The 27,903-nt window shown below is 42.7% G+C and overlaps 1 protein-coding gene across 8 annotated transcripts in view; it reads right to left on the reverse strand.

The window, feature by feature from the left end:
- arvcfb (ARVCF delta catenin family member b) overlaps positions 1–27,903 on the reverse strand; it is a 239,866-nt gene that overhangs the window by 97,655 nt on the left and 114,308 nt on the right. For 6 of the 8 annotated variants that reach the window (XM_068309954.1, XM_068309947.1, XM_068309950.1 and 3 more), the window contains exon 1: positions 20,821–21,029. The exons of the other annotated variants lie outside the window; for them this stretch is intronic. In XM_068309954.1, coding sequence (XP_068166055.1) covers positions 20,821–20,841 — 21 coding nt within the window. In that variant the 5' untranslated portion in view covers positions 20,842–21,029. Of the gene's footprint in view, positions 1–20,820; positions 21,030–27,903 lie in introns of those variants that run through there. 8 annotated transcript variants of the gene reach the window in all.

A 27,903-nucleotide genomic window follows, 5' to 3' on the forward strand; every position in this document is an offset into this window, starting at 1 on the left:
AAGCCTTTGAATGGAGGCAAGTGATGGAAATGGCTGTTGTACCACTGCTTCAGAAGGATGCGTGAAGGTGTTATTTTTGTGAGGGTGGGGTAAGTTTGGATCTCACTGTCTAATAGAGTCGTTCCTAATCTCCCTAAGGTGTTTTGAAAACGAACAGGCATCTCTTTCTTCCATTTAAGCTTTAGCACTTCTTAAATTTTACTTCTGTGTCATGTACTATTCATGCTCTGGGTCTTTGGTGTGCTGCTCTGCAGGTGGTTGGGAGGAAGAGGAGGATGCAGATGAAATATGGATAGATTATCTCCTCTCAGTGTCTGCCTAAGCTCCATTTTGCTGGCACCACTGCTTTTCAATGTAGCTCTCCTCCCACCTCCAGCAGCCAGCTGCAGGCCTAGCATCTGGTTGCTAACCACCCTGCCCAGTCTCTCATCAAGTGAACACACACACACATACACACACACAGAAACAACTGCAACACACAAATAAATCTACATCGGCCCCAATCTACCCTAGCCACCCTCATTCAGTGCTTGCAACAGGAAAATGCTGACCGTTGACAACTCAAGCATCAAGGTTTGAATAACTGAACTGAAGATCAGTGAAGACTGTCAACTGACTTTGAACTCAAAGATGGGTCAGGGCACTTTGGATGGCAGATAACATCATGAAGACATGACTCCCTGCAGGAAGGAAATATCAACCCTTCCCTTCTGGACCACAAATGAGGAGTGGTGCTTCTTTCATCCTTTATTATTCAGATGTTTTACAAACTTTGTTCTTTGAAATTCTAGACATAATTCATATTTGTAGTAAAAGCAGGGCGATTGTTATGGTTTATAAATTCAGTGTTGTTCCTGAGACAATGCAGTAACTCAGAGTTCAAGATTTATTCCATGAAATATAACGTTCTTCAGCGATGTATCACTGATGTCCTCAGATGGGTATCTGTAATGTTGTTGCTGTATTGCCGTTCTATCCAAGGCTGTACATCCCATCTGTTCAGTTGTCAGTCAGTGTAGATTCTCTCATTAGTCTGCTAGATTAAAACCTGTCTGACTATATAGTAGTGCTATAACCATGTAACGTGGCAGACCTCCACGTGATAAATCGGGAGTAATCAAACATTTTTGCTTCATATTCTATGCATTCTGTGTCAGTGCAACTTATTTCTGCATTGCTCGATAGGATAATAAAGAAATGTGTGAGATATATGATGATAAATGCCATATCAACATAAATAATACTAATGTCAATCTAGAATACATAAAGACAATATTAAACTACTACTAATGTTAGTGGGTACCACCTGGAACCTCCTCAAGGAATCGAAGGGCTACTCCTCCTTGTGATGGATCAATAATGTAACTCTTTTAATAGTATGGCTAATCTAGCAATGATTATGCAAAAAACAACAGCCATCATCACATTGCTCAATTAGGGCTGCTTCAGACTAGTCCAACAGCAGAGGAAGAGATTTTTGGGCAGCGCCTCCCTGTCTGCATCTGTGATTATCAGGAACACTGAGGAGCCTGTGTGTCTTCTCCTCGGTCAGACAGAGGATGTCCGGTGTGCGCCGGCCATCTAATCACCTACAATCCTGATACCATGCAGCCACTCCAAATCAAGTTAGCATCCTCATCCTCTTTTAATTACCAAAACACAAATTATTTCCAGGGACGTTGACCAAGGTCATAAAGGAGCCTTAATGAAAGAGGGTTAACGTGTGTCTACACTCTGTATGTCTGGTTCTAAACATGGGATGTAAGAAGCTGGTGGATGGTGGCTCACCAACTCAAATCATCTCTGCAGATCCTTCCAAATGACAATCTGACACATGGAGTGGATGAATATGATCTGATACAAAGCTCTGCTCGCTAACAGAAAGCACAGCAATGATTCAAGTCGACAGGCTGGACAGCTGCAAATAAGCACTTTTCTTTAGCCCAAGAACATCGAAACAAGTAATGCAGCATTTGTGTTATGTTGTAAAAAAAATAGCATTGCTGGGATAGAATTAGCAGCTCTTAGTTCATCATAATTCTGATTGTTGTTTAAGTGAAATTTAAAAAATTCTAAAAAAAAAAAAAATCCTAATTCCTACTAATCAAAGCTCATGTAAAAATAATTCATCATGTAGCACTATTCAAGCCAGAGGCAGAGAACTCAGTCTGTGAACAACACATGTTCAAAATCAGACCACATTTAGTCTATTTCATTCTAAATTCACAGACTGAGCAAAGAAAGCAAACTCTTCAGATCGTGATCTGCCCTGCAGTATCTTGACCAAATAGAACTGGCAACCATGTCAGCACTCCTGTAAAAAAAAAAAGCAAGCTTTAATGAGAACATGCTTCAAACTTCGCGTGCATAGCCGAGGCAGACTTTTTGTGGAGAGGCACAAGATCCAAAGCATTACCTTTGAACCAGCTGGCAGGAGCTGCTCTGTGCTTTGAGTAGGCATGTCTTGAGTGAGCAGAGGCCCACGCTGCGGCCCACACAGAGAGAGAGGGGTCCACTTAGGGGGAGCAGGTCTCTGTCTGAAGGCTTAAAATAGAGTGGAGGGTGTGAAGCGGCTGTAGTCAAGCCAACTGTGTAGAGAGCTTTTGCTGGGGGGGGGGGGGGTAAGCCAATGAACAACACTGACTGTTGTGCAGTGACCTACTGCATGAAAGTGGGGCCCAAAAATAACTCATTACAAAGCTGGATTCAGACTCACATGTTCCACACTGACTCAGACAAACACACACACACACACACACACACACACACACACACACACACACTTTACAATAAATGATGGACTGCGTGGAAAATATTCAGGGACATTTACAAATTAAAGTCTTGGAATGCAGGAATAATTTGTTTAGGGTTACCGTTTTGTTTTGTTTTTTATCACAATGATCATAAAAAACTCGTCAGCGATGCTCACAGAGGATCATTCATCATATCAGAGGTGGACAAGACTGGCCAGCCAATATCATTTTTAATTTAAGTGTAACATTCTAATATTCTCTCTTAAGAGACATTACATGGAAGATGACAGCAGCAGCTTGACACACACAGCTGTGCTCCAGACACACATCACTGCCCGAGGGCTTTTATTTATAGATGACAAGCACACAGATGCCCCCATTGCAGATGTATAGACCACAAGTGACATGACAACAGCCCAAAATTCAAGTGCAAAAACTAGGAAGCCCGAACAAACCACCTTTAGTGATTCACAATGCATGTTTGAGCAAGTGTCAGCAGGTGTTGCTGAAGTCCATCCCAGTCGCAGCATCAAGTGTAACACTATGTGGCCTGTTTGATGGGAGCATAAAAATGACTGTATAGACATAGCCTATTCCATAATCCTTTGAAAAAGCTGCAGGAGTCCAACACTGGCCAGTAAAAACCAGGAAAACAATCAGGGGCAAATCTGTCTCAGAGAAAAGCGAATATAACCAAAGGCTTTTTGTCAACTTTAGTCTGATAGAAAACAGACAGATATGCAAGTTTCTCAAAAGGTCAGCTTTTCACATGAGATTGCAGAGGCTACAAAAGTGCAACGCATGGGAAGTGGCTTGCCATTCTGGACCAACACCAACAGCTTTGACAACAATGTATGCTAACATCCTGTGCTTTTATGGCCTTAATATTGTCATCTTCCTCCATACCTCATCAGGAATGTGAAGTTCATACATAACAGTAGTCTGTGATACATTTCAAACCGTGTAGGAAACAACACTACCCACTTGACAATCTGGATTCTTTTGTTTGGTTTACCGCCAATAAACATCTTAGGAATAGTTTAGAAATGAGATTTAAATCAGTAGAATTGCTTTTTTGGGGTAAAATTGTACATTGAACTCATTCTCACAAATCCAATTGAAAATTTAAACATTTAGTTAAACATGTGATCTTAGCTACCCAGCACAGAAATATTATTGACAAATGGTGAAATGACAAAGTTCTTTCTAAAAATGAAATGCGTGGGCAGGATAACAACTCAGCTGGTTTCTACCCTACTAAAAGTTAAACATTTGAAGAAACCCACATATTTCTTGATTAAAAAAATAAATACATTTTATTAGACCTGGACAATCTTTTTGCCTGTAAAAAATATATCCAGTCACATCACACATGGGGAATTTATTGAGCCATTCAAGGCTGAATGAGGAGGAAGGTTTTTCATTAAAACCAACAGGCTGGTTTCTGCAGCACCCAAGCACCTTTAGACTCAACACACCTTCTTCTTCTAATCCTTTCGACTTTTCCCTTCAGGGGTTGCCACAGCAAATCAGTTGCCTCCATCTAACCCTGTCTTCTGAATCCTCTTCTATTACACCAACTACATAGTTCATGCGCTCTTTTCCGACATCCATAAACCTCCTCTTTGGGCTTCCTTTAGGCCTCCTGCCTGGCAGTTCAAAACTCAGCATCCTTCTACCAATATATTCACTATCTCTCCTCTGGACATGTTCAAACCATTTCAGTCTGGCCTCTCTGACTTTATCTCCAAAACCTCTTACATGCGCTGTCCCTGATGTCCTCATTCCTGATCCTATCCTTCTTGGTCACTCCCAAAGATAACCTCAGCATCTTCATCTCTGCTACCTCCAGCTCTGTCTCCTGTCTTTTCCTCAGTGACACTGTCTCTAGACCAAACAACATGACTGGTCTCACCACAGTTTTGTACACCTTTCCTTTCATTTTAGCTGAAAATCTTCTGTCGCACATCACACCTGACACTTTTATCCACCTGTTCCATCCCGCCTGTACATGCTTCTTCACCTCTTTTCCACGCTCTCCATTGCTCTGGACTGTTGACCCTAAGTACTTAAAATCCTCCACCTTCTTGATCTCTTCTCCCTGTAACCTCACTCTTCCACATGGGTCCCTCTCATTTACACACATGTACTCTGTCTTACTACGGCTAACCTTCAATCCTCTCCTTTCCAGGACAAACCTCCACCTCTCGAACTTCTCCTCCACCTGTTCCCTGCTCTCACTACAGATCACTATGTCATCTGCAAACATCATAGTCCATGGAAATTCCTGTCTCATCTCATCTGTCAGCCTGTCCATCACCATAGCGAACAAGACGGTGCTCAGAGCTGATCCCTGATGTAGTCCCACCTCCACTTTGAACTCCTCTATCACACCTACAGCACACCTCAACACTGTCTTACAGTCCTCATACACGTCCTGCACCGCTTTAACATACTTCTCTGCCACTCCAGACTTCCTCATACAATACCACAGTTCCTCTCTGTGCGCAGTTCCTCTCTGGGCCCCCTATCATAAACTTTCTCCAGATCTACAAAAACACAATGCAGCTCCGTCTGGCCTTCTCTGTACTTCTCTATCAACATCCTCAAAGCAAATATTGCATATGTAATTCTCTTTTTGAGCATGAAACCGTACTGCTGTTCAAAAATGCTCACTTCTGCCCTTAGTCTAGCTTCAACTACTCTTTCCCATAACTTCGTTGTACGGCTCATCAGCTTTATGCCTCTGTAGTTGCCACAACTCTGCAAATCTCCCTTGTTCTTAAAAATGGGCACCAGCACACTTCTCCTCCATTCCTCAGGCATCTTCTCACTATCTAAGATCTTGTTGAACAACCCAGTCAGAAACTCTACTGCCACCTCTCCTAGACACCTCCATGCCTCCACAGGTATATCATCAGAAGAGTACCTTTCCACTCCTCATCCTCTTCAATGCCTTCCTCACTTCATCCTGACTAACCTCTTCTAGTCTTTGTTCTCTCATTTTCTTCATTCATCAACTCTTCAAAGTACTCTTTCCAACCACCCATCACACTACTGGCACCTCTTAATACACTTCCATCCCTATCCTTAATCACCCTAACCTGCTGCACATCCTTCCCATGTCTGTCTCTCTGTCTTGCCAACCTGTATAGATCAGTCCTCCCTTCTTACTGTCCAACCTAGCATACAAGTCCTCATTAGCCCCTTGTTTGGCCTTTGCTACCTCTACTTTCAACTTACACTGCATCCGGGATTAATAAAGTATCTATCTATCTATCTATCTATCTATCTATCTATCTATCTATCACCCCTGTGCTCCTGTCCTCTCAGTGTCCCACTTCTTCTTAGCTAACCTCTTTCTCTGTATACACTCCTATACCTCCTTATTCCACCACCAAGTCTCCTTATCTACTTTCCTTCCAGATGACACACCAAGTACTCTCTGTCTCCCTGATCACATTAGCTGTAGTTGTCCAGTCATCTGGGAGCACCTCCTGACCACCCAGAGCCTGTCTTAACTCCTTCCAAAAGTCACGCAACACTCTTCCTTTTTCACCTCCAGCATTTCGTCCTCTGCTCTTCCTTTGCCCTCTTCATCGTCCTCACCACCAGAGTCATCCTACACACCACCATCCTATGCTGTTTGGCTACACTCCTGCTTACCACTACTTTACATTCACTGATCTCCATCAGACTACACCGTCTACACAAGATGTAGTCTACCTGTGTGCTCCTACCTCCACTGTTATAGGTCACCCTTTGTTCCTGCCTCTTCTGGAAGAAAGTATTCACTATAGCCGTTTCCATCCTTTTTGCAAAGTAAACCACCATCTGTCCTTCTGCATTCCTCTCCTGGATACCAAACCTGTCCATCACCTCCTCATCACCTCTGTTTCCTGCACCAACATGTCCATTGAAGTCTGCACCAATGACAACTCTCTCACTTCTAGGTATGCTCTGCATCACTTCATCAAAGTACAACCAGAATCTGTGGTCTGCATTAGCTCAGCTCTACAAGTTTGGAACAGAGAACCCTCAAACTAAAAGACACTTTTCCCAACCTGACAGATTTTGCTGCAATTACCAGGAGCATCTGCTCACTATCCAGACTGCAGCCACCTGAGTACGGAGGAGCGTCGCTCTCAGGCTGGAAGAGGTGTGGGCCCAAACCTACAGCTGCACCAATTTCTGCTCATCAATAAGATGCCACAGATGTTCCCCTTCTAACTGTGCATTCATTTCACTCGGCTTAAATTCTGAGTGAAAAACAGACAGACGAGACAGGGACATAAGCACTGCATGCCAGGGAGCGGTTACAGAGCTAGCAGACAGGCACCATCCAATAATAAAATGAACATTCAATCTTACACTGGATCCCTGGGAGCATTCTAGTGTTTTACTCTTCAATCAAAGCAGATTCCTCTCTAACATCTAAACTGCTGTGAACAGATCGACTGCTTGCTGGAATGTCCCAGTCATAGTGAATATTTAATATGAAGCCTATTGTTATCTGCTCCACTGAGGCCTCAGCAAATGGCCCAACGGAGGCAGGAAACACCGAAGCGAATTCCACAGACCAAAGCCCATTAGTCCAGTGCCCTCAGGAGGGAAGTAAGCGATATCGCAAAATGATGAAAACAACTTCTTCAGTCCAGTGATGCAGCAAACAAATAATGAAGGAGGAGGATATTTGAAAACCTCAGGTAAACCTCAAGAATATGAGAAGGAGCAGGAGCAACCCCAGGAACACAACAAAGTGCCTTGGAAAAGTGTTCAGACCCCCAATTAAATCAGTTATTTTACTAGATAACAACTCATCTTTAATACTTTTCAACATACAATACATAAATATACCACAGTAATACTTTTAATGATGTGAATATTACTTCACAAACTGTCAGGAAAAGGAAATGAAGCACTTTTCAGAATTTAGTGGCTGTCACTTCAGAAAAAAATCATGCTGTTACCTTTAATCTAAAAGTGTGAGGGTCTATTATTATTATTTTTATTATTACTATTACTATTGTTGGAAGAGTGTGTGACTCACTTTGTTTCCTTTTTACTGCATGGATAAGGCTGTGAATGAACATCACATATTTTTCGGCACACAGATGGAGCATCTCATGGACCAAGAGGAAACATTCAGAAAGATAACCAATACAAGCAAACCTTGGTTTTCGAACGCTTTGGACATCGAACAAATTGGATTTTGATTAAAAAATTCTGAATTTTTTTGTCTCAGAAGTCGAACAAAATTTGGAAGTCGAACGCGAAACATACGCCTTTTTTCTCGCCACCAAGCGAGAAAAAAGAAAAGTCGAGTGAAAACTTGACAGTAATGAGCTTTTTTAGTTTACTCTATTCAATAATTTTTCACTTAATTTGCGTTCATTTGTTTAATTTGCATTCATTTGCGTTCCTGACATTATGAAATAACAGTACGCAGATACAGCGGCAGAAAATGGATGGATATTATGTTGAAAAAAGGTAGTTTTGTAGCGTCTTGGAACGGATTAAGACCATTTACATTATTTGTAATGGTAAAAATGTATTTGGAATTCGAACAAATCGGTATTCGAACAGCCTCCCGGAACGAATTGTGGTCGGAAACTGAGGTTTGCCTGTACTTCACTGGATTGTGCTTCTTGGAAGTATTTTTAAAACCAGTAACAGGCAAGGAAAGGAAAAGTCAAACCACTAAGAACATCAGTGGGTCAGGGACGCAAACACCTTTGAATCATAAGCACCCATTAATAAAGTCTATGAAGGACCTCATGAAACAACAGCAAAGCTGCTAAACTGCTTCCCTGCCCAGCAGGGCATCACTACACAGAAAGAGGGCATCAATATCTAGCATGCGAGAATGTTACTGAGGACAAGACACATCTTGGCAGCTAAGGCCACAAATCAAAAATCAACAAGCTCTCATGATTCTGCTCTTTCTTGGTATCTGCTCATGCCAGACTTAAGACCTCTGCAAAAAAAATAACCTCCATAATATTCTCTTGTCACTTATAAATGCGAAAATGCTTTTCCATACCATAAATACAGTAGACTTTGAGTAGATAAAATTACACAGACGCGATACGGCGTGTGTGTATGCATATCTTTGAAGTGGTCCAGAGGCACTGCAGCTGAAGCCTCCTCCATGCTACTGCCAAAATAGAAGCCACGTGGTGAACGGATGGCTAGTTTCTCCTGAAAAACAACAGCTTCAGATTCCTGACAAGTTGTGGAGATAAGTGAGATAAATCCCATGAACTGAGAGCCATATGGTGACAAGGTGCACACATCTCCCCATATTAGTGGTCTGTTTTCCTCGCCAGGAGTTCCTCTACTTGCACTACAGCCAAAATAAATATTAAAAAAGAGAGAAGAGCTCAGAGGAAGCAGCAGTGTGTAGGTAAATAATGCTCATTCTGGACTGAATAGTTAAACCTCTTCTTGCCGGCAGCTCCAAATGGAGCCTCTGGACTAGCGGGCTTACGCAGGATGGAGCTGGACATGAGGAGGTGCCCATCTTATGGATCTTGACTCATTTGAGGCATTAGACCACTGCTGTTCCTTTTTCCCATGTCACTTCTTTAGACTAGTGGGATAACAAACAATGAGTGAGACCACAGACACTCTCACTGAAAGGATGGTGGCATTCCTCATTCAGTCCACAATGGATCAAGGGAATGAGCAATAAGCTCCTATTGTGAAGCCCTCTAGAGTGTTACGGGAAAAGCCTCAACCTGACCGTAATCTTTGGGCATATTTCCCCTCTGTTAGAGCTCACTGATTTCAGTGATGGTATGTTTGGTCAGCTGTAGAACTAATACAGGAGGAACTGAGATGTGTATCAACAAAACAAGCCTCCTCCATTGAGGCGTTCTGAAGATACAGTATAACAAAACAGATTCTCTGTAAATCAAGCCTGAATTAGGTTGTTTTAGTCTGAAAAATTAGTCACCGTAACCTTAAGAGTGTACGGCTGTCACATCCCATCAAACACTTTGTTTCGCAAGACCAGCCAGGTGACAACACAAAAACCCACCCAGCAGACAATTTAACATAAAATGCTATCTCTGCTGGATCCCAGTTTCACATCAGATGGCCTGAAAAAAGCTTGAAAGAGGTATAAGTCCTTCAGGCCAAAGCCTCCTGAGTGGAGTCACCAAAGCAAAGTAGTTTGCTGCATCATTAAGACTGCCCTGCAAGCTGGAATATTACGAAGAGAAAGCAGGACATTAAAATGAGAAAACACTTATTGGGGTGCCAGCAGCCCCATTAGCAAGGCACGTTCCAGTGGCATGCTACAATTAAGTCAGCTCTGCCTGCCAGCGAGGACCCAGGGATCCACCAGCAGCCAAATGCTCATCATTCAGAGCTGCCAAGCTGAAACTTCAAGCCAAAAGATGCAAATTTCAGGAAGAAATTTATACATAGAAACAAAAAATCATATCAGCTGCCTTCACGTTTACAACCACTTCATTTGAAGACATCAGTCAAATTGTGATGTAAAGAAGCTGTACTTGAAGAACTGGGACCTTCTATGACACCATTTGGAAAATCGTGGAGGACTACAATGTACACATCAAAAATTTGAGGAGCTTATTTTCTTACATTATTTTTCTTTCTTACATGTTTCAGCACTACAGCACAGCTGACCCACTTCAGAACCTCACTGCAAAATACTGCAATGCTGTCACCAGTAATGTTCACACTGGCAAACCTGTGCTTTAAAGCATCTGTAGCATTCACTCATCATTCACAATAAGCACAAACATGAACACATTGCCTCTGTATAGAAAAATAAGCAGCAAAGAACCCTAGTTTAAAACTCCAGGTTTCAGACTTCAGATCACCCCTGGAAAGGGACGTCTGCTTTGAAAAGCCTTCCTCTGCAATATGCGCTTGAGAAACTGCATACCTCTGCAGCATTCGGACATCAAGACAAGTCATTTCAAACATAAGATGTTTAAAGTTTAACTTTAAACCAAAGCAGGTATCATGACTTCACACCAGATGGTCAGGTCCTGGGTCTCTACACACAAGTTAAATATTCAAAATAGTGAGGACAGTTCACAGCACAGGAGGAGATGCAAGAGCACTCAGCCGATGGTTAAAGTTAATTAGTTTTGTCGGAGAGAGAAGACAAGAGTCTGGTTTGTCACTGAGACAGGACCGCAGCACCACAGCAGCAAATTGTGGCTTCGGGACAGAGGACCAGGGACATCATCCTGGTCCTGCTGCCTGCAAACCTCAGATAGCAAAGGAAAGATGGAGGCCTGTGGCTTCAGATGAGACTATGTGCACATGCCCACTGTGATTTCCACGCTACAATGTGACAAGGGACTAGATTTCCCTTTGAAGGCCATCCCACAGATTAAGCATTCAACTCTCAGCCACAGTTGAGGTGACCATACTTCAGTGAGACTGGTTGGGAACATTTTGCTCTCTTTGGAGAATGCGAGTAATTTGTCATCACTAATAACAGCAAAACATGAGTTGATTTGCATATTCATCGTTCAACACTACAAATAAATACAGCAGCAGCTAATTATTGAGGGCTGAAACCATCTTTCACTTAATACACAATGATTACCAGCACAGTCACGTTGTGGGTAATGCTATTGTGTCACAGTGAGAATGTCCTGGGTATAAGTCCACTTGAGGACCCACCACAAAAACACCTGAAATTTAAGTGAAGTGGTAACTCTAAATTACCAGTAAGGGTACATGTGAATGGTTGTGTATTTTTATACGTTCCCCTGTGATGAACTCGTGACATTCATGGTGAACTCTGCCTCCTAACTAGTCAGATGGGTTTGGCTCCAGCTCCCACTCCTTGTGACCCTACTCAGCATAAGTGGTTACGGAAAATGAATAGATTAAATCCAAATGTGATAGTTTGACATGTTGGCGACTCATTTTTAGGACACATCCAGCAAGTCTACCTCACTCACACAAATGTTTCACTACGCTGATAAATGCTGACATCCATTCATTCATTGCTCAGTGATCTGAGCTTGAGAGATCTTTTGCACAGCTTCCTAAACATGTCAACTGCTGTGTTGCTGCTTGAACTGTGATAGTCTGTTGTTGGGCTCCTCTGAATGTATGAGGTGCATGGAGCAGAACAGAGAGGAGGCAGGTGAGTAGAGGACAATGTGTCATCTGCTGCCGGTTTGTGAACAACAGATTATCTGAACTTGAGAATACATGGTTGAAATGACTTCCACTGCTTTTTGCCACTATTGTTCTCCATGAAGCTCGCTGGAAGGGATGTAATTAAGTATGGTGGTACATTCTGGGTGAACTGAGCACCAAACCAGAAGATATCCAAAATCCTGCAATAAAATTAGGTGCATCATCAATAATAAAAAAAGCATCTCTAGATTACCTGCGACAAAAATTGTAGATGAACAGAAGCAATCAAAGACAATAATTAGGATGCAGGATTTTTTCATCAACATGTGGAGCATATAAAGGTCCCATAAGTCCATCACCAGTAAAGGTGAAAAACTAGAAAACCGTGTTCAAGTCCTGATATGAGCAGCAAGAGAACCTGAAGGATCAAGAAAAGGGTACGCTCCCTTCTCGCATGCCTTCTCCCTGACCGGTAGGAGCACGAGGAGGTTACTGATACATGCTCTGTTGGCTGGTTACAGACCCCACCAGCCTTAATCAGCACCAGAATGTCAGGGAAATTAGGCTTCAAGGACTGCGGACAAGTAACGTGGGGAATAACATGGAGGTGGGATAGGACTTGAAGCAAAGTGAGAAATGGATGTTCCCATCTGAAGGTCGAGTTTGGAATGTGGCTGCTTTTTGACCCCAAAAATACTCCTCCTGTTCCCTTGTGGTCTGGAGAACAGAGGCTGCAGCTGGCTACTACTTCACAGGACCCCCCACGCACACTTAAAGTCAGATCCAACATTCAAGAGGTGCACAAAAACAGGCTGAGAGTGGGTTTATTGGATTAAGCCTCTCTTAACTGTACTGGAATATGATGGAAAGAATTTGAGAACTCAATAGTGTCAATAGGCTGTGTTTGCTTTGCTTTGAGAACATCACTGGGTTTATTGCCTTCTTTTCCACACTGACTAAAAATGTGGGGGTGAAAAGTAAGAAAAAACATGCCTTAATACAGCTGCTGACCAACTAACTCCTTAAATCTCTGAGGAGCCAGTGAATTTACAACCAATAGCAACTTAGAACAGCTACAGGGAAACAAAGACCCATGAGAGTTGAAGGAGATGGCAGCCAAAGGTCCAGGTGGGAAAAGAGGTTGTGATTTTTCATCAGTGGCTTAAAAGAAGACATAGCTGCAGTATACCAATCTTCAGAGCTGTGTGTTTTTCATCTATTGACCACAGGATAAAACCACAGAAGCATACATGCAGAGGGTGGAGGATTTTGTGTGACTCTCAACCCTTCTAAGCCAAATAATGATAGTAAATAGGCTGCTGAAGAGGCTCCAAGTCATGACAACCACCTCTCTCAGACACTCATCCAGTATATTATAATCTAATAAAGCTAAATTGTAATTTAGGGTGCCGCTGTACACTATTACATCATTTATAAATGACTTCTGATAACAGAGTATTAAAAATGGTGTCGAAAAATGGAAACACTACTAAGAAAATAGGTGTACTTTGTTGTGGTTTCTATGTGTCCCCAGGTATGATTTCCCTCTAATTGTGCAAGATTGAGTTAGAGCGCAGAGAAAGCAACACATACTGTGTTTTATGTTTACTGTGGCTCCATTGGCCTACGACTGATTCCAAACACATCTTTTTCTGTCCAACTTTAAGCTACCCCCTCCTCAGAAAATGAACACCCAGTTACAATTTCTGATTATCTGGCTAAAAGCTCGCTTGGCCAGGGCACTGCCAGCTCTAAAAGCCTACACCACAGGGCCAGGACTGCACACTCTCCACACCGCTGCAGAGTGTTAAGTATAGCACCTTCCATGGAAGGCTGGCACCTGTCCCACCGTATCAGTTGGCACTGATCAACGGTGCACCAGACTCCGCTTCACAGCCTGTTACACATTCCAAACAAATTAAATAGCAGGGGTTACACATATTCACAAAGCACTAGCAGGCAGTGCAGACCATGCAAGCTGGAGAGGTTCATTAGACAGCTCAATAGAGCCGAGTGGAATGTGCAAGGAGGCGAATCACTGTATTGTTCACCAGTGCCTCCTTTGGGAACGGGCCGAGCACATATCAAGAGACGATAAGGTGGAACGCTGTGCCATCACATGTAACGGCATATGACAGCCAGCCCAGCGCCGAAACGCCTCTATTGTGCAAACCAGTGAAGTGTGCAAACTGTCGTCTGCGTGGAAAATCTGCAGTAATGTCAGGATTGTGTTTGTCTTTTCCATTTTGGGAGGTTCTGTTTCTGGTTTGGCTGAACTCTTGCCACTGGTTAGCATAATGTTTGTGTGCAGGCGCTGCTGGGGCTGGAGCTGTGGCTGCATGTAGCTCAGGCTGCCGTGGCCCCAAACCATTCAGCTTACAGCGGTTTGGACTTTCCCTCTCACTCTTTCCTCCTCTGTCGTTCTCTTTTTTTTGTCCCCCCTGGACTCTAGCCATCAGCAGTTACAGTCACTATTGTGCGTTGGGAGGTCCACAGCAGCATTCTAATGAAGTGCCGAACCTCATCAGCAGATTTCAACTGCCAGCGGGTCACTAACAGTCAGTCTTCAATGCAAGCTCCCTGCAGGTTTTGTGACTGAGCTCTGAGTAAGCACACTTCAGTCCGCTACACTTCTGATAAATACGGCTATTTACGGAAACGGCATGACAAGAGCCTTCTGCTGCTACATACAACACAGGTTTGAATGTCAGTCTGACTGCAACTGCTGATGTCACGTTAGGTGATAAATGATTAACTGAAAGGATGAAACATAATTAAATGAATGACTTTAATGAATTTAAAAAGACATAGTGGAAAACATCTCTCCAATTTGTGACAAAATGCATGTGCTGAACATTAAGCTGTGAGACGACACTAACAAAAGAAAAACCAGTTCACATGTGTATCTCTCATCCAACCAGCCACTTCAGGATGCAAACATAAGGTGGACTTACTGTTTCTTTTTTCTCCACTCTGATTTGAAATGTATAACTGTTACCACACACACTGTAGCTCACAACTTCAACCTGTGACAACTGTACAGCAACTAGACAAACCAAATGTCACACATGTGCCTCGTCAGAGCCATCTGACTGCTCAGCCGGCACTGACAGAGTCCTGCTAAAGAGCTGTCACAGGGAATCATTAATCCCAGAAGGCAGCGTGAGACAGATGGTACTATGTTGGTGAATCGATGCTGTCCCCGGCATCCCGACTACTTCTAGTGGTCAGCCCAGAGGCAGGAAGTGGGCTAATCCCTCAAAAGAAAGTTCCAGACTAAACACGCGAGAGGAGCATTGGCCATGTTCCTCTCTCCCAGCCCCCACAACTGCAGAGCTGCACCGCCTAGCACAATGTAGATAGACGTGGAGGGGGTTAAAAAGAGAAAGGGAGAAAGAGGGAAGTGTTTGTTCCTAGGTTTCTGCTTGAGGGAAGCACTATGAGGACTTTGACCTTCCCCCTCAGGGCCCCTCTAATAGGTCCCCAGCTGCAGGGCCAACAGGATGGAGGCTATATGTACTCTACATAACTGTCAAAGAAGCCCCAGCTCTTTTGAAAAGACCCCATGAGATGGATCCCTTTCTCACTAAAGGTCTGCATGGCAGCAGTGTTCTCAGGGTGAAGTGCATGAAGATAACAAAAAAGGAAGAGAAATCTCTCTCTGAATGGACTGCATAGCCTGGACTGTACCATCTAAACTCCGGTCACAAAGTATATTCAATCAAAGAATTATCTAATCCTGTAGCTTATCATGAAGATTGTCAGAGTCTCTGCGGTCCAGATCAGACATTAAATATTAATCACTGACCAAGAAACTCCGAACATGAGAAAGGTCTCACTTCTCTTTTGTGGTAGCATTTCTGAGAGACCTTAGTATCTTTCTAAGGTCTCTCAGAAACATCTGGATGCAGATGGTGACTGTAGCAGGAGGAATCTGTGTTTGTCATGTTGACAAGATTCAATGGCATTGAAAAAAAAAAAATCTTCATCACCAAAGAAACATGTCTGTTTCAGAGACATTCTCTTGATTATAATCCGTCCCAAATTAGTGTACAACTGAACAAACCTGGTATAGATGCTGGGAAAATGGTCACCAGTCAGTGGTTTCAAGCATTGGTATGAAGCTGTTTTCTGCTCAATATCTGTATTCTAACCATTATTGCTACTGTCTAATCTGACTGGAAATTGTTTCTAGAAGCATTGTGATGTTTGTATCTCTAGCTTGAGAGTATCAGATTGTGTAATAACCAAACAGTTGCTGTTATGCAACCATATCAAATCATGAGAATATTGTCACGACATTAAACAAAGGCCTAAAATGCCTGCAAGCACAGTTTTATTTAAAGTGTAATGAGTTAAATTCCAGGTGAGATTGTGACTGAGCCTCCTCTGCTTCCTCTGGGGCCACGCGCTTCCTTATCTACCTGATCGAAAAACACAACTCCTGTTGCTTCTAGCAGCACGGATACAAAGGTGTTTACTGGACAGACTGAAAACCCGTGGATCCCACTCCCTTAGAAAAAGAAAAACACTGTCTATGGCCTGTAGAGAAAAACTCAATAGGTATGCTGTGTGTTTTTGTGTGTGTGTGTGTGTGTGTGTGTGTGTGTGTGTGTGTGTGTGTGTGTGTGTGTGTGTGTGTGTGCGTGTGTGTGTGTGTGTGTGTGTGTGTGTGTGTGTGTGTGTGCGTGTGTGTGTGCATGCGTGCGTGCGTGTGTGTGTCAGGGGAATGTCCACGCCGCCCCTCTGAAGGGTTTAATGTACTGTATATGACAGCAGGAAAAACTTTCAGGTGCCCAAGCATTCATCACAAAGTGATTGTGAAAACACAATGTAATGTACTCAAAGATGTGCAGGAAATATGCACACACACACACACACACACACATACACACACACACATAGACTCATAGTTTGGACATCTTGCAAACGTTCCTGATATCAGGCTCACCGTGGAGCTGGATCAGTAAAAAAAAGAAGATAATAAGCTGCCATCTCATTAACGTGATGCTTCTTCCTCCAAACATAACAGAATGAATGCATCTGTCTCCAGGAGGCCCCCCTCCAGTCACTCACTGTACTGCCACTCACCATTTTTTAAATTCCATCAGTGTGATGATGAAAGCTAAGGGAGCATTGTGGTGGCTTGACAGTGAGTGACTGGGAGCAGACCGGCATTGGTGACACCGTTAGTTAGCCAGCCAAATGGGTTAGGATGGTGGGGGGGGCAGCTGTGTGTGCTGCTCAGAGTTGAGTGGCACAGACCCCTAATGTTGACAGCACACACAAGGTAAACATCAAAAATGAGAGAGACAATTAGCTCTCTTGTCCTAGGCCCCGTCCACACGATGGATTTTTTTAAAAACACAACTTTTTAAAACGCATCGATTCGCAAAACGATTCCCGTCCACATGACAGCGTTTTCAAAAAAATCTCCGTCCACACGTAAACGCAGCAGTTCGTTTTTGAAGACAGCTATAAGCATGCCAAACCATGTGGTGGCAGTATTGAGTCACATTTTATCCAATAGGAATCCTCTGTGTTTTGTTGTCACAACACACGGGCCCATAAATATGATGTCACAGAGGTTTTCGTCGCAGGCAAGACGTCAGCATTTTTTAAAAGTTGCGGATACGCCGTCCACACGACAATGCAGACCCAGCGTTTTTTAAAAACTCCACCTCGTCCAGCGGTTTCGAGAACTTGCGTTTTCGTTCAGGATATTTGCGTTGTCGTGTGGACGTAAGGCGTAAATGCAACAAAAAAGTTGCGTTTTAAAAAAATCCGTCATCGTGTGGATGGGGCCTTTGAGTTCAATATAATCCACAAAAAATAGCTCTAAGGCACAAAACAGCAGAAATCCTTTGAGTTCCACACAAAAAACTATAAAAGATGTATCAAGAAAATAATCTGCTTATTTCTCAATAGTGAACTATTAATAATACCTTACTTTGGTGAATAATTGTTTTTCTGAACATTTCAAATTTAAACTATACCCTCTACAAATTCTCACAAACTTAATAAATTGTTTTATTGGAGGCTTTTATGAATTTCCATCATAAAAAATAAGAAATGCAACTAATCCTGAAGGGCCAGACATTGTTTTATATAATCTGCCATTAGAGGGCAGAAATAAATGCAAATATAAATCAGTCTGATGAGAAAGACATCAAGTAAAGAGACATGCATTTTAGTTACTTAAAAGCAACCACAGGCGGTCCTTGAAGGACATGGTGGGAAGACAACTCCTGGGTGGATGTTGGGGGGTGGGAGGTGCAGGTACTGTTACATGTTAAGCCATGTTGTGGGTCATGCAATAAGAGCAATCATGGGATTGTTATGGGAAACATAGAAAGTATGGTCAGACTGTGTGATGGAAGGACCATCTGGTATCACCAGTCAGCAGCACTTACCAGCATATGATCAGACACTCTCGCCTACTAAACGCAGGAGCACTTACCCCCCCCCACACACACCCACACACACACCACCACCACCACTATTCCCATCTCTCCCATCTTACACCCCTCCCCCAGTAATTGTGCCATGCATTGATGTGGTCTCCACAGCTATTGACCACTTATATGTTTCCGGTCACTGGCATTATTTGTCTGTGACCTCCACTCGTCAAACAATGCCTCTCCTCCTGTGCTACGTGTCGTCAAATATTGATCCGCATATCATCTTCTGCAGTCACAAAAGGGGAGCCTGGTAAAGGGGATGGAAAGAATAGGCTAAGGGCCATCAAGTCGTCATACAAAACAGATAAAAGAAACAGAGATCAAAAGGAGAAAGATGGATTTTAATTTGAGCAAGAAATCAGACATGACCAGAGAGCGAGGGTGGGCGCTCAGGGCTGCAGCTAAAAGCCGTGCTAGCTGTCAGGAGTCTGGCAGTGACCTGTGGTCTGAAGACAAGCCCTCCTTTAGTCTCTGGCTGAATCACTGATGGATTATTTTATTATTCAGCTGGGTCCTTTTATCCTGCAGTGAAAAAGTAAAATCAGTTTTTGATGGATCCTGTCAAATGTCATGACTTTTAGATCATTCAGAAAGTTTGTTTCACCTTCATGACAAGTCTTTTCTTCTCTTTTTTAAAAGCAAAAATGACACGAGCCATCACAACTAAATGCAGGAGTTAGGAACTAATAGAGAACATGTAAAAGTTATTTAACTTAAATTTAACTCCAGCTACAATAATTCAGCGCTTTGCCTGAACTCATTTTAAGCTCAGCTGCGATCATACTGTACAAGGGGTCAAGGCAGAGCTCTCATCTGCCCCGCGTAGCTACAATCTTCTGAGTGTAAAAGCCGATTTTAAACTTTTGCACTTTTGCACTCATTGAAGGACACACACAGCACATCTCCGCTAAACGTGGCAGCTGAAGAGGCTCAAGTGACGACTCAGATCCTGTTCCAAACTATTCTTAACATCCGAACACAGATAAAGGAGAAAACCTGAGAAGAATGACAACCAAAACAACAACATTGAAACTTAAATCCATCCATTTATAACCTGAACACATACTGTTGCCCTCTCTCATAGAGAAATGCACAAGCAGGTGCTTCCCAGTGGAGGAATGACCAGCTGGGTTGAAAAGGTCACACCACCATACTGGCCTGGCCTTGAGCATGTCAACTATCCACTGCACCTCTGCGACCTATTTAGGGATGCATCTGGAAAGGACCTAATCTCAGGCTGTTGACACGCATTTCAACCCATCCACATGATCCAAACAAGGATTCCAACAGGCAACTTTGGCCCCTGTTTGCTCACAGCATTTAGACTTATTGAACGGATGGGAAGAAAACAATTGTACGAGACACAATTACAGTTTCACTTTTTGGCTGAAACTCCTCCAGTTATCTGGTGGCCCTCTCCCACAGGGCAACTGTTAACATATTATCAGAACAACAGGAAGGGCTGACAGAATGTGTTTCTCTGCCAGACAGGGGTTCAGTAACTCCTCCCCTTTGGCCCGGTTTAAGAGATGGAATCTTGACCTTATTTAAACACATTTTTTCAGTGTCTTCATGTTTCATGCATCTGAGCGCTGCCAAGCTCAGCAGGAAAACTGGGGGGATCGAGATGGTGTAGGATGCACTTCAAATGCAGGGAATGCATCCAATAATGTAAGCACATCATACACTGGTAGACACATATCCACACAGACAGAGTAGCAACCTAACAAGAGTGAACAAAAGCACATTCCTGTGGTAGCTATGCAAGTGGAAGACAAAAGGGTGTAATGCCATGTCTCTCACACAATTGGCAGTACAGCCCATGGGCTATAAATCCTACCCTGGGCTCAGTCAGAGCCTTGCAGGCGATGACCAGGGACAAACTTTCAATACTTCACTGCTTGTCCCATGATCACAGCCGTCATTCTATAGGTGGTACTGACATGTCTGAGCCCATCAATGTGTCAGGACGCTCATAAGTCACAGAAATACATCACTGCAAGATAACCCCGCGCACGCACACACACACACACACACACACACACACACACACACACACACACACACAAATACGACCAACTCTAAACATTTCATGTATGTCTTATAAATTGTCACCAAGTCGTAGAACTCATCACTGTATTTGATGTCATGCAGAACCTGTACAGTTACATGCAGACTGCATTCAGACACACACGTGCACACAAACCACACATCCATTCGTGCGCACACATTTCGCTTACGCGCAAACAAACGCGCTATCCTCTTGAAGGACATCGACAAATCTCTACTCCAATTTACTGAACAAGATGGGGGGGGGGGACTCAATGGAAGATCTATAGGGAAACAATTTAAAATATACAACAAGATCTATGCAATTAGGAATCAATTAGGGAGAAAACACAGTCTCCGTCACAGAGGCTGAAGATACGACGGGAGGAGAGGAGACCGGCAGGCACAGCACCACTAACCTGTTTCACTTCAGCAGGCATGGTCCAAAACCCCGCTGTCGCTCCTCAAAATAAAAGCCTCCCGGAGATGACTGTGGCAACTGTCTTCTCGTCTCGGAAAAGTTCTCCTTTCCGCCTCTCCTCCACACGTTCACCTAGTGTATTTGTGTTGAGTTTTCCCTCTGTGTGAGCAGAGGCAGCAGCTCAGACGCAAGAAGCCATCCTCTACTCAGCTGCGTCCAGTCCGAGAGAGTAAGCAAGGGACGTAACGGAAGTGTGGTTGTACGATTTTCAAAATAAAATCGCGATAAATACCAATTGCAAAACTACAGATAATACAAATACATATCAAATACAGTAGAAGAATACTATTACATGCGATAGTAGGTCGATCTTTCTGTCCCAGAAGTCCCCACCATACTTGCATTTTACGAAAGAAAGATAAATATAAAGATGATGCTTAAGTTATTTGCAAGTGTAGCAAATCATCAATAAATAAAAGTGAAATTTACAAAATATCAAAATGTAAGTAAATCCCATCTACGGCCAATCCCACTGGCAGAGGGAGTCTAAACCCAAAATTTAAATACGGGGGGGGGGGGGGGATGACACCTTCTCTTAATGGCTGGACAAAAAACTAGTAGAGAGCGAGTAGAATATTTTGATTAAAATGTATCAAACTGTCTTGTGTGTCAATACAACCCTTCAACTTTGAAATACGCAAGAAGGCTAACAATCACAAATTATATACAACTCTTATGTAACCAAACAAAAGCAAATGTAATCACCGGGATAATCTTAGTTTAAAATGCATCTTAAATGTTAAACATGTCAGTCTAATACTGACAGTCATAATACTACATTAAACATTGATTGATAATAATCAATAATAAAATAATAATCCTGAAATATGAAGACGACTTCATTATCAATTTGAGGGGAACTGTTAAGTACGTAGAAAGGAAGTAAACAACATTCATTCAGTCTTTGTGCTCAAACCTTGGAGTTCAAAGAGCTGTTTACATATCCATAATGCTGCTGTAACTAATCATTATCATTATTGATTCCACACGTCAAGTAAAACGAGATAATAGCTTAGAAAAACATACTATCGACTTTTGATCTGACATTCCGTGGACAGGCAGCAGGTAGCCATGAGTGCTGTTAAGGCCAGTGTAGAATGTGAGACTGAAAGTATCTTGGGTTTTCTGTTTAGAGACATGTGTTTTAAAAAAGGAGGTATTTGGTGTACAGTATATCTCTTTTGGGGTGGCACGGTGGCGCAGTGGGTAGCGCTGCTGCCTCCCCAACACAGCGGACCCGGGTTTGAGAGTCCCGCTCTGTGAGGAGTTTGCATGCTCTCCCCGAGTCTGTGTGGGTTCTCTCCGGGTTCTCCGGCTTCCTCCCACCTCCAAAAACATGCACTTCAGGTTGATTGGCCGGTCCCAAATTGACTGTAGGAGTAAGTGTATGTGTGAGTGATTGTTTGTCTCTCTGTGGCTCTGCGGTACACTGGCGTCGTGCCCGGAGTGTCCCCCGCCTCACGCCCTGAGACTGCCAGGATAGGCACCGGCTCCCCCGTGACCTGCGTAAGCGGATTAAGCGGGTTAAGAAAATGACTGACTATTTCTCTTTTGAGAAGCTTGTGTGAGTGTCCTTTAGTTGAGTGAATGTTAAAAATAGCCATCTTTGTCTGATTCACTGTTGACAGACCTCCTGGACTGTAGTTCAGAATGCACCTGTTAATCATACTGAAGATCTGCAGAAAGATAAGAATGCCTATTTCCATTGAAACTGAATTGGTGTTTCAAAAATAAAAGTGATTTGGTGTCCTTCATTTCATAAGAATGTTAAGTTGACCTAAGGTTAATTTATGGAAGGCCACTCCACACTTCTCATAAAAGCTGAACAAGGCCTCTTCATGTGGGAACAGAATGCTTTTATTTTGGAAGTTAAAGTCCCTCTAGATCCAGTGTAATTCTGGTTGCCTCAGGGAGGTTTGACAGCTGAAAAGGGAACCCTGCTTTTCCTTTGCAGGGATGCTGTATGTATGTGTGGAATGGGGAAATATGAAGGGGCAAAGGGAACCGCTGCCCCCCGCAGGTCCCCCCCCCCTTCCGACCAAAGCAGGAATCCAAGGAAAGGAATGGCGCTGTGTGCATTCACAGACACACTCAACAAAAAGTTTGCCAGAGAGGACAAAAACCTTCAAACCAGAAAGACAGGGGAGAAAGAGGAAGTGTGTTAAAAGAATGGAGGGTTCCCAGACAGGCAGGAGGAGCTGGAGGAGCCTCTCTCTCTCTCTGTCTGTCTCTCTCTCTCTCTCTCTCTCTCTCTCTCTCTCTCTCTCTCTCTCTCTCTCTCTCTCTCTCTCTCTCTCTCTCTCTCTCTCTCTCTCTCTCTCTCTCTCAAATGTGATTTTAACAATCAAATCTCTCTCTTTGTGTGAGTGTGAGTGTGTGTGTCTATCTGTGTGTCTCTCTGTCCATCTCTGTCAATGCCTGTCTGTCTGCCTGTCTGTCTGTCTGAGTCTCTCTCTCTCTCTTCCTACTGCCAGACATAGGTCTGGCATCTTAGTGGGGTGGGACCAGAATCCTCCATGCTCTCCAGCTGCGTTTGTCTGTCAGCCCATCGACCCTCCCCCTTTTTGGCATACACAGACAGAGATGAGGGAAAAAGAAGTAGATCGAGGGGGGACTCACACAAAATAAAAAGTTGCCCCTTTTGAGGCAAAGGCACCCAATACTTTGCAACCCCCCCCCCCCCCCGCTCCGTTCACACACACAAAGAGCTTCTTTTGTCCGGTTCCACTCACTGCACTTGATATAAGGGAGGGATGTACGTGAAAGAATTCATATTCAAATATCTATGACTGTGACCAAGACTGAGAAGGAATCTTAATCTAATAACATAGATGGAAGCTTTAGTAAGGACAAGTTAGAGAGATGGCTGGACTCAGTGAGGAGAGAAAAAGAATGACTGGACTAAAACAGGAAAACACAGAGAAAGGAGAAATCCCAAATGGGGGACAAATGGTTGAGGTTTTGCATTCCACAAGCCTGGTATTTCATCTCCCTAAACCTTACTACTCCATTTGTTCTATTGAAAGACCTGGTGACTGTGGCCCATTGCACTTAGATCTACAGTATTTACCATTAATATACAAATTCAGCCAAACAACACAAGCTCCAATATACTCTTGTAAATTCAAATACAATTTGTGATTTACAATATCAAATCACTTTCAACCCAACTCAGCGTGGAGTGAGTCTTATAACCCTGTTTAAAAATCTATTTAAGTGGTTTGGAATACTGGCTGGACCAGGTGAGAGAAGGCACATTACTCTTTATTTTATTGAGAAATCTAAACTTGTGGGATTTTAGTGTGTCCATTTTAGATTTGATTTTATTGTTATTATTATTACTGTCTTAAGGAACATCTAGATGTCAAATTATCATGCCATCTACATTGTCAAAAAAAAAAAGCTACATTCTCTGGAGTTCTGCCTGAGTCATGTAAAATAAATGCACAAGGAATATGGGTAATCCAGGAGTTGTAATCAAAGCTCTTGGAGCCAGCTTTATTCTGTCAGCATGCACAGTGTGAAACAGATGGCAGAAAGGTTAATGTTAAGCAACAAGGAAGTGCTTTGACAGCCAGACACCACCAATGAAGTTACATCTGTTCAACCATGGTATTAGAAATAAAGATGCCAGATGCATGAAAAAACAGAAGGAGGAACAGATAGCAAAGGTAGACTGAAGGGACAGAAAGAAAGAGTGAGCAGAGGTTAGAAAAATACAAAGCAGGGTTTAAGACTGAATAATTCTGAACAGAACAGCATTAGAAGCTTTTCTGCATTTGGCAAGAGTATGTTTCTTGTGAAACACTACTTTACTTTTAGAGTTTAAGACTGAGGTGATTCGGTTCAGCCAAGAATCCCACTGAACACAAAGGAGCAATGTTTAAAAAGTGTTTTTAAAGATAACACTGGCTTTTCTGAACGACCACTCAGTGTTGGGACCTTGGCATTTATACTGTATATGAGTGTGATTGTACAAGGCCATGGTAAGGTGCGCTGCTACAAGCTGACTGCTGTTAATTCTAACAAAGGCTCAGCTTGCAAGAAACACTAATCTCATAACTCTTACTATCGTGTTTTATTTTCCTCTTGAAAAATGGCCACTCAGCAATGCACAGGATTACAGTCCAATCTGTTAGAGGCTTTTGTCTGGCAAAAATGCAATTTCGCCTTCATTTAGGAAAATAAAGCTCTATTTAAATCACATCGCATTCAATCAAAAGGTCCCATTTTCTGGCTTCATGTGTGAATACTGTAAGTCAGTCAGTCATTTTCCAACCCGCTTAATCCGCTAACGCAGGTCGCGGGGTAGCCAGTGCCTATCCTGGCAGTCTCAGGGCGTGAGGCGGGGGACACTCCGGGCACGACGCCAGTGCACCGCGGTACTGTAAGTGTATAGCAAAATTTATTGTACAACTACAGCTGGATCTGGCTTTTCTTAGCTTTTCATCATGTGATTAGGCCTCTAAATGAGACATAAACAAGCAAATCTCAATCGGTTTGACATTCAGATAATCATCACATTTCTTTATTTTAGCCGGATACCTCTTTTTAATTTGAAGTGTGTTCTCTTGGTTGTTCAAGGACATTGATAAAAAATTAAAAATTAAAAATTTAATCAAGTCTTTGATGGCCTTGTGCCAACCTTTACACCAAATTTCCAATCATCATTTGATACTGCTGACAGATTGTCCAAATATGGTCTATTTTTAAAGGTTATATCAATATTTCAAATGCCTCAAAGTAAGTTTGACTCATAATAAACACAGAATCATCTTAGTAGGTGCTGCTGTGACAATCATCTTGTAATTTCAGTTGTATTGTGTTTCAGTGAAATTATAGAAACGATGAGGATCACCTCAGTTGGCAACTGTGGTTCATCTAAAAATTGTCAAACTTCAGGTGTGATTACTTTCTTTTTTGGAATAACTGCTCTTATTCGCACCCACTGTTCGGCTTTGATGGGCTGCTTGACCAAAGGCTGGCTGTCAAGAGTCATGCTTGTGCTTTCACACATTCCTGTGCTGTTACCATCACACAAGAATCACTAACTCTGGGTGAGATATTTCACAAACCAAGCCCTGTTTCATTTTACTTCAACTTTTCAAAAAAGAAAGAGAGACCCATAGACAAATTTAATTGTATTCAGGCAAAGTGTGTGCAACCCTGTGACATAAATCAGCAAAGGTTTACAAATTCCTAACTCTGTTACTCAGTCTTTTTATAGTCTGTCAAGTGTCAAGCATGCGTGAGGCACTGCCAGAACTCATGTAGTCAGTTGGCTGAAGAGTTTATGTGTGGTTCCGACTGACTGACAGTCTGCTGGTGTATCACCTGTGAAAGACTGTTGCTCCTCCACACTCAGTGTAATAACTAGAACTTTCAGATTTCAAGAAGCTTGTTCTCTTAGCAGTAAATAAAGAACATTTTCTGGTAAAGTACTCAGAGGGGCTTGTGTCTGCCCCTTTTGAGTTTATTCATCTAGTTTGTTTGGAAAGTCTAAAAGTCCCCACACAACTTGACTTTTTTTGAAATGCTGTAGCTGGAGTATCATTAGCTGTGCATTTATTTACAGAGTTTGAGTGGTCTAGGAATTGCGGATGCAAATCCAGTATCAAAACCCATTCCAATTGTCCACATTTTTAATTAAAATTAAATCCCAAAGCCATCTTAATGTGTTTGTTAAGCAACGGTAATATGAGAAAAAAAGTTTTCTGTTTATACAATGGGGAGCCTAAATGACACTGAATACTCACATTCCAGTAACCTTTATTAAATAAGACACTGGGGTGAGATTGAAATGAAACTTTTGTCTTCTTCATGCTATCAAGGCATTTCTAATCTTGAGGAATTCTCTGTCCAATTAGAGCAAATTTATTACTGGAAACCTCCCAAAACAAGACTCGATGCTGCTCCTGTACTCGTTTGAGAATCGTTTACATGCTTGTAAGTCATGCTGTAAAAATGTCACACCAGTATGTTAAACTCAGGAGGATAATTAAATCAAGGCTTTGAAGAACACCTCCAGCCTCACTATGATGGCCAATGACTGTTTTCAATTATTTTTGCCTTTCGGTGAAGGGGGTCAGAAGTGTTTGGTTGTCCTTCTGGACACTGGTTAGGGTGAGGTCACATTCCTCAGGTGGCCCGGGGGTCCTGAGAAGAGAAGCTTTATTTTTAACACATGTGATACGATTTACTCTCTGAACTAAACCGTCCAGCCCAACAGTTTGTTTAGATTTTCAAGACCATCTTCAAGTAAAAGCAGCCTTCACTGCCATCCACAGACTTCCAGTCAGAGTCGCTACCCTTCACAACTGTTTGGCCTTTCTGTTCACCTATGCAAGAACAAATAGAGGATGTCTAGTGAAGGGAAAAGAAGCACTTTTCCAAAACCCTTCTTAGTGCTGTTAGTGGACATAATGGTTTAATGGATTGTGATCAAATGATGGGGAGGTGCAGCGGGACAGGCATTAAGTCCAATAGCAATAGGACTGGTCTGAAGGATGAAGGTGTGAGTCACCCCAGTGGAATATAAATTGCCCATGGTACAAAAAGCTTTTCTGTCGCCTCACCTCAAAACCTTTTTCTGCCTTTTCACTGAATAAGAGGAATAAGCATAACTCTAACACTGGGTAAAAATTCCTGTCCTTCCGTGTCAGCTCTGAATCAAGCTGAGACACAGAATGGACTTACCCCCTGCTTTGGCAAGTTAGTGATGTGATTCAAAGGAATTATCTCAAACTTTACTCTTAATACAGCAGTGAGGTGAATAAAATACATTGTGCCCTCGCACATTCGCGCATCAACGCTTGCGACTTCACCTCATCGCGGATTTGTGGTGGGCAGTCACGTGATACAGTACCGTGGCTGATGGCACCCGGAAGTGCACTATGTTCCGTGAGTCTTGGACTTATGTTAGACACAAAAGTGCATTAAACAGTCGATCAGAGTGTGGTTTAAAATCAGTATGGGGAGGGTTCATAAACGTTTAAATTACCGTAAATAATAAGGTAAATAG

This window comes from Antennarius striatus, chromosome 3 (genome assembly GCF_040054535.1).
Source record: "Antennarius striatus isolate MH-2024 chromosome 3, ASM4005453v1, whole genome shotgun sequence".
NCBI lineage: Eukaryota > Metazoa > Chordata > Actinopteri > Lophiiformes > Antennariidae > Antennarius > Antennarius striatus.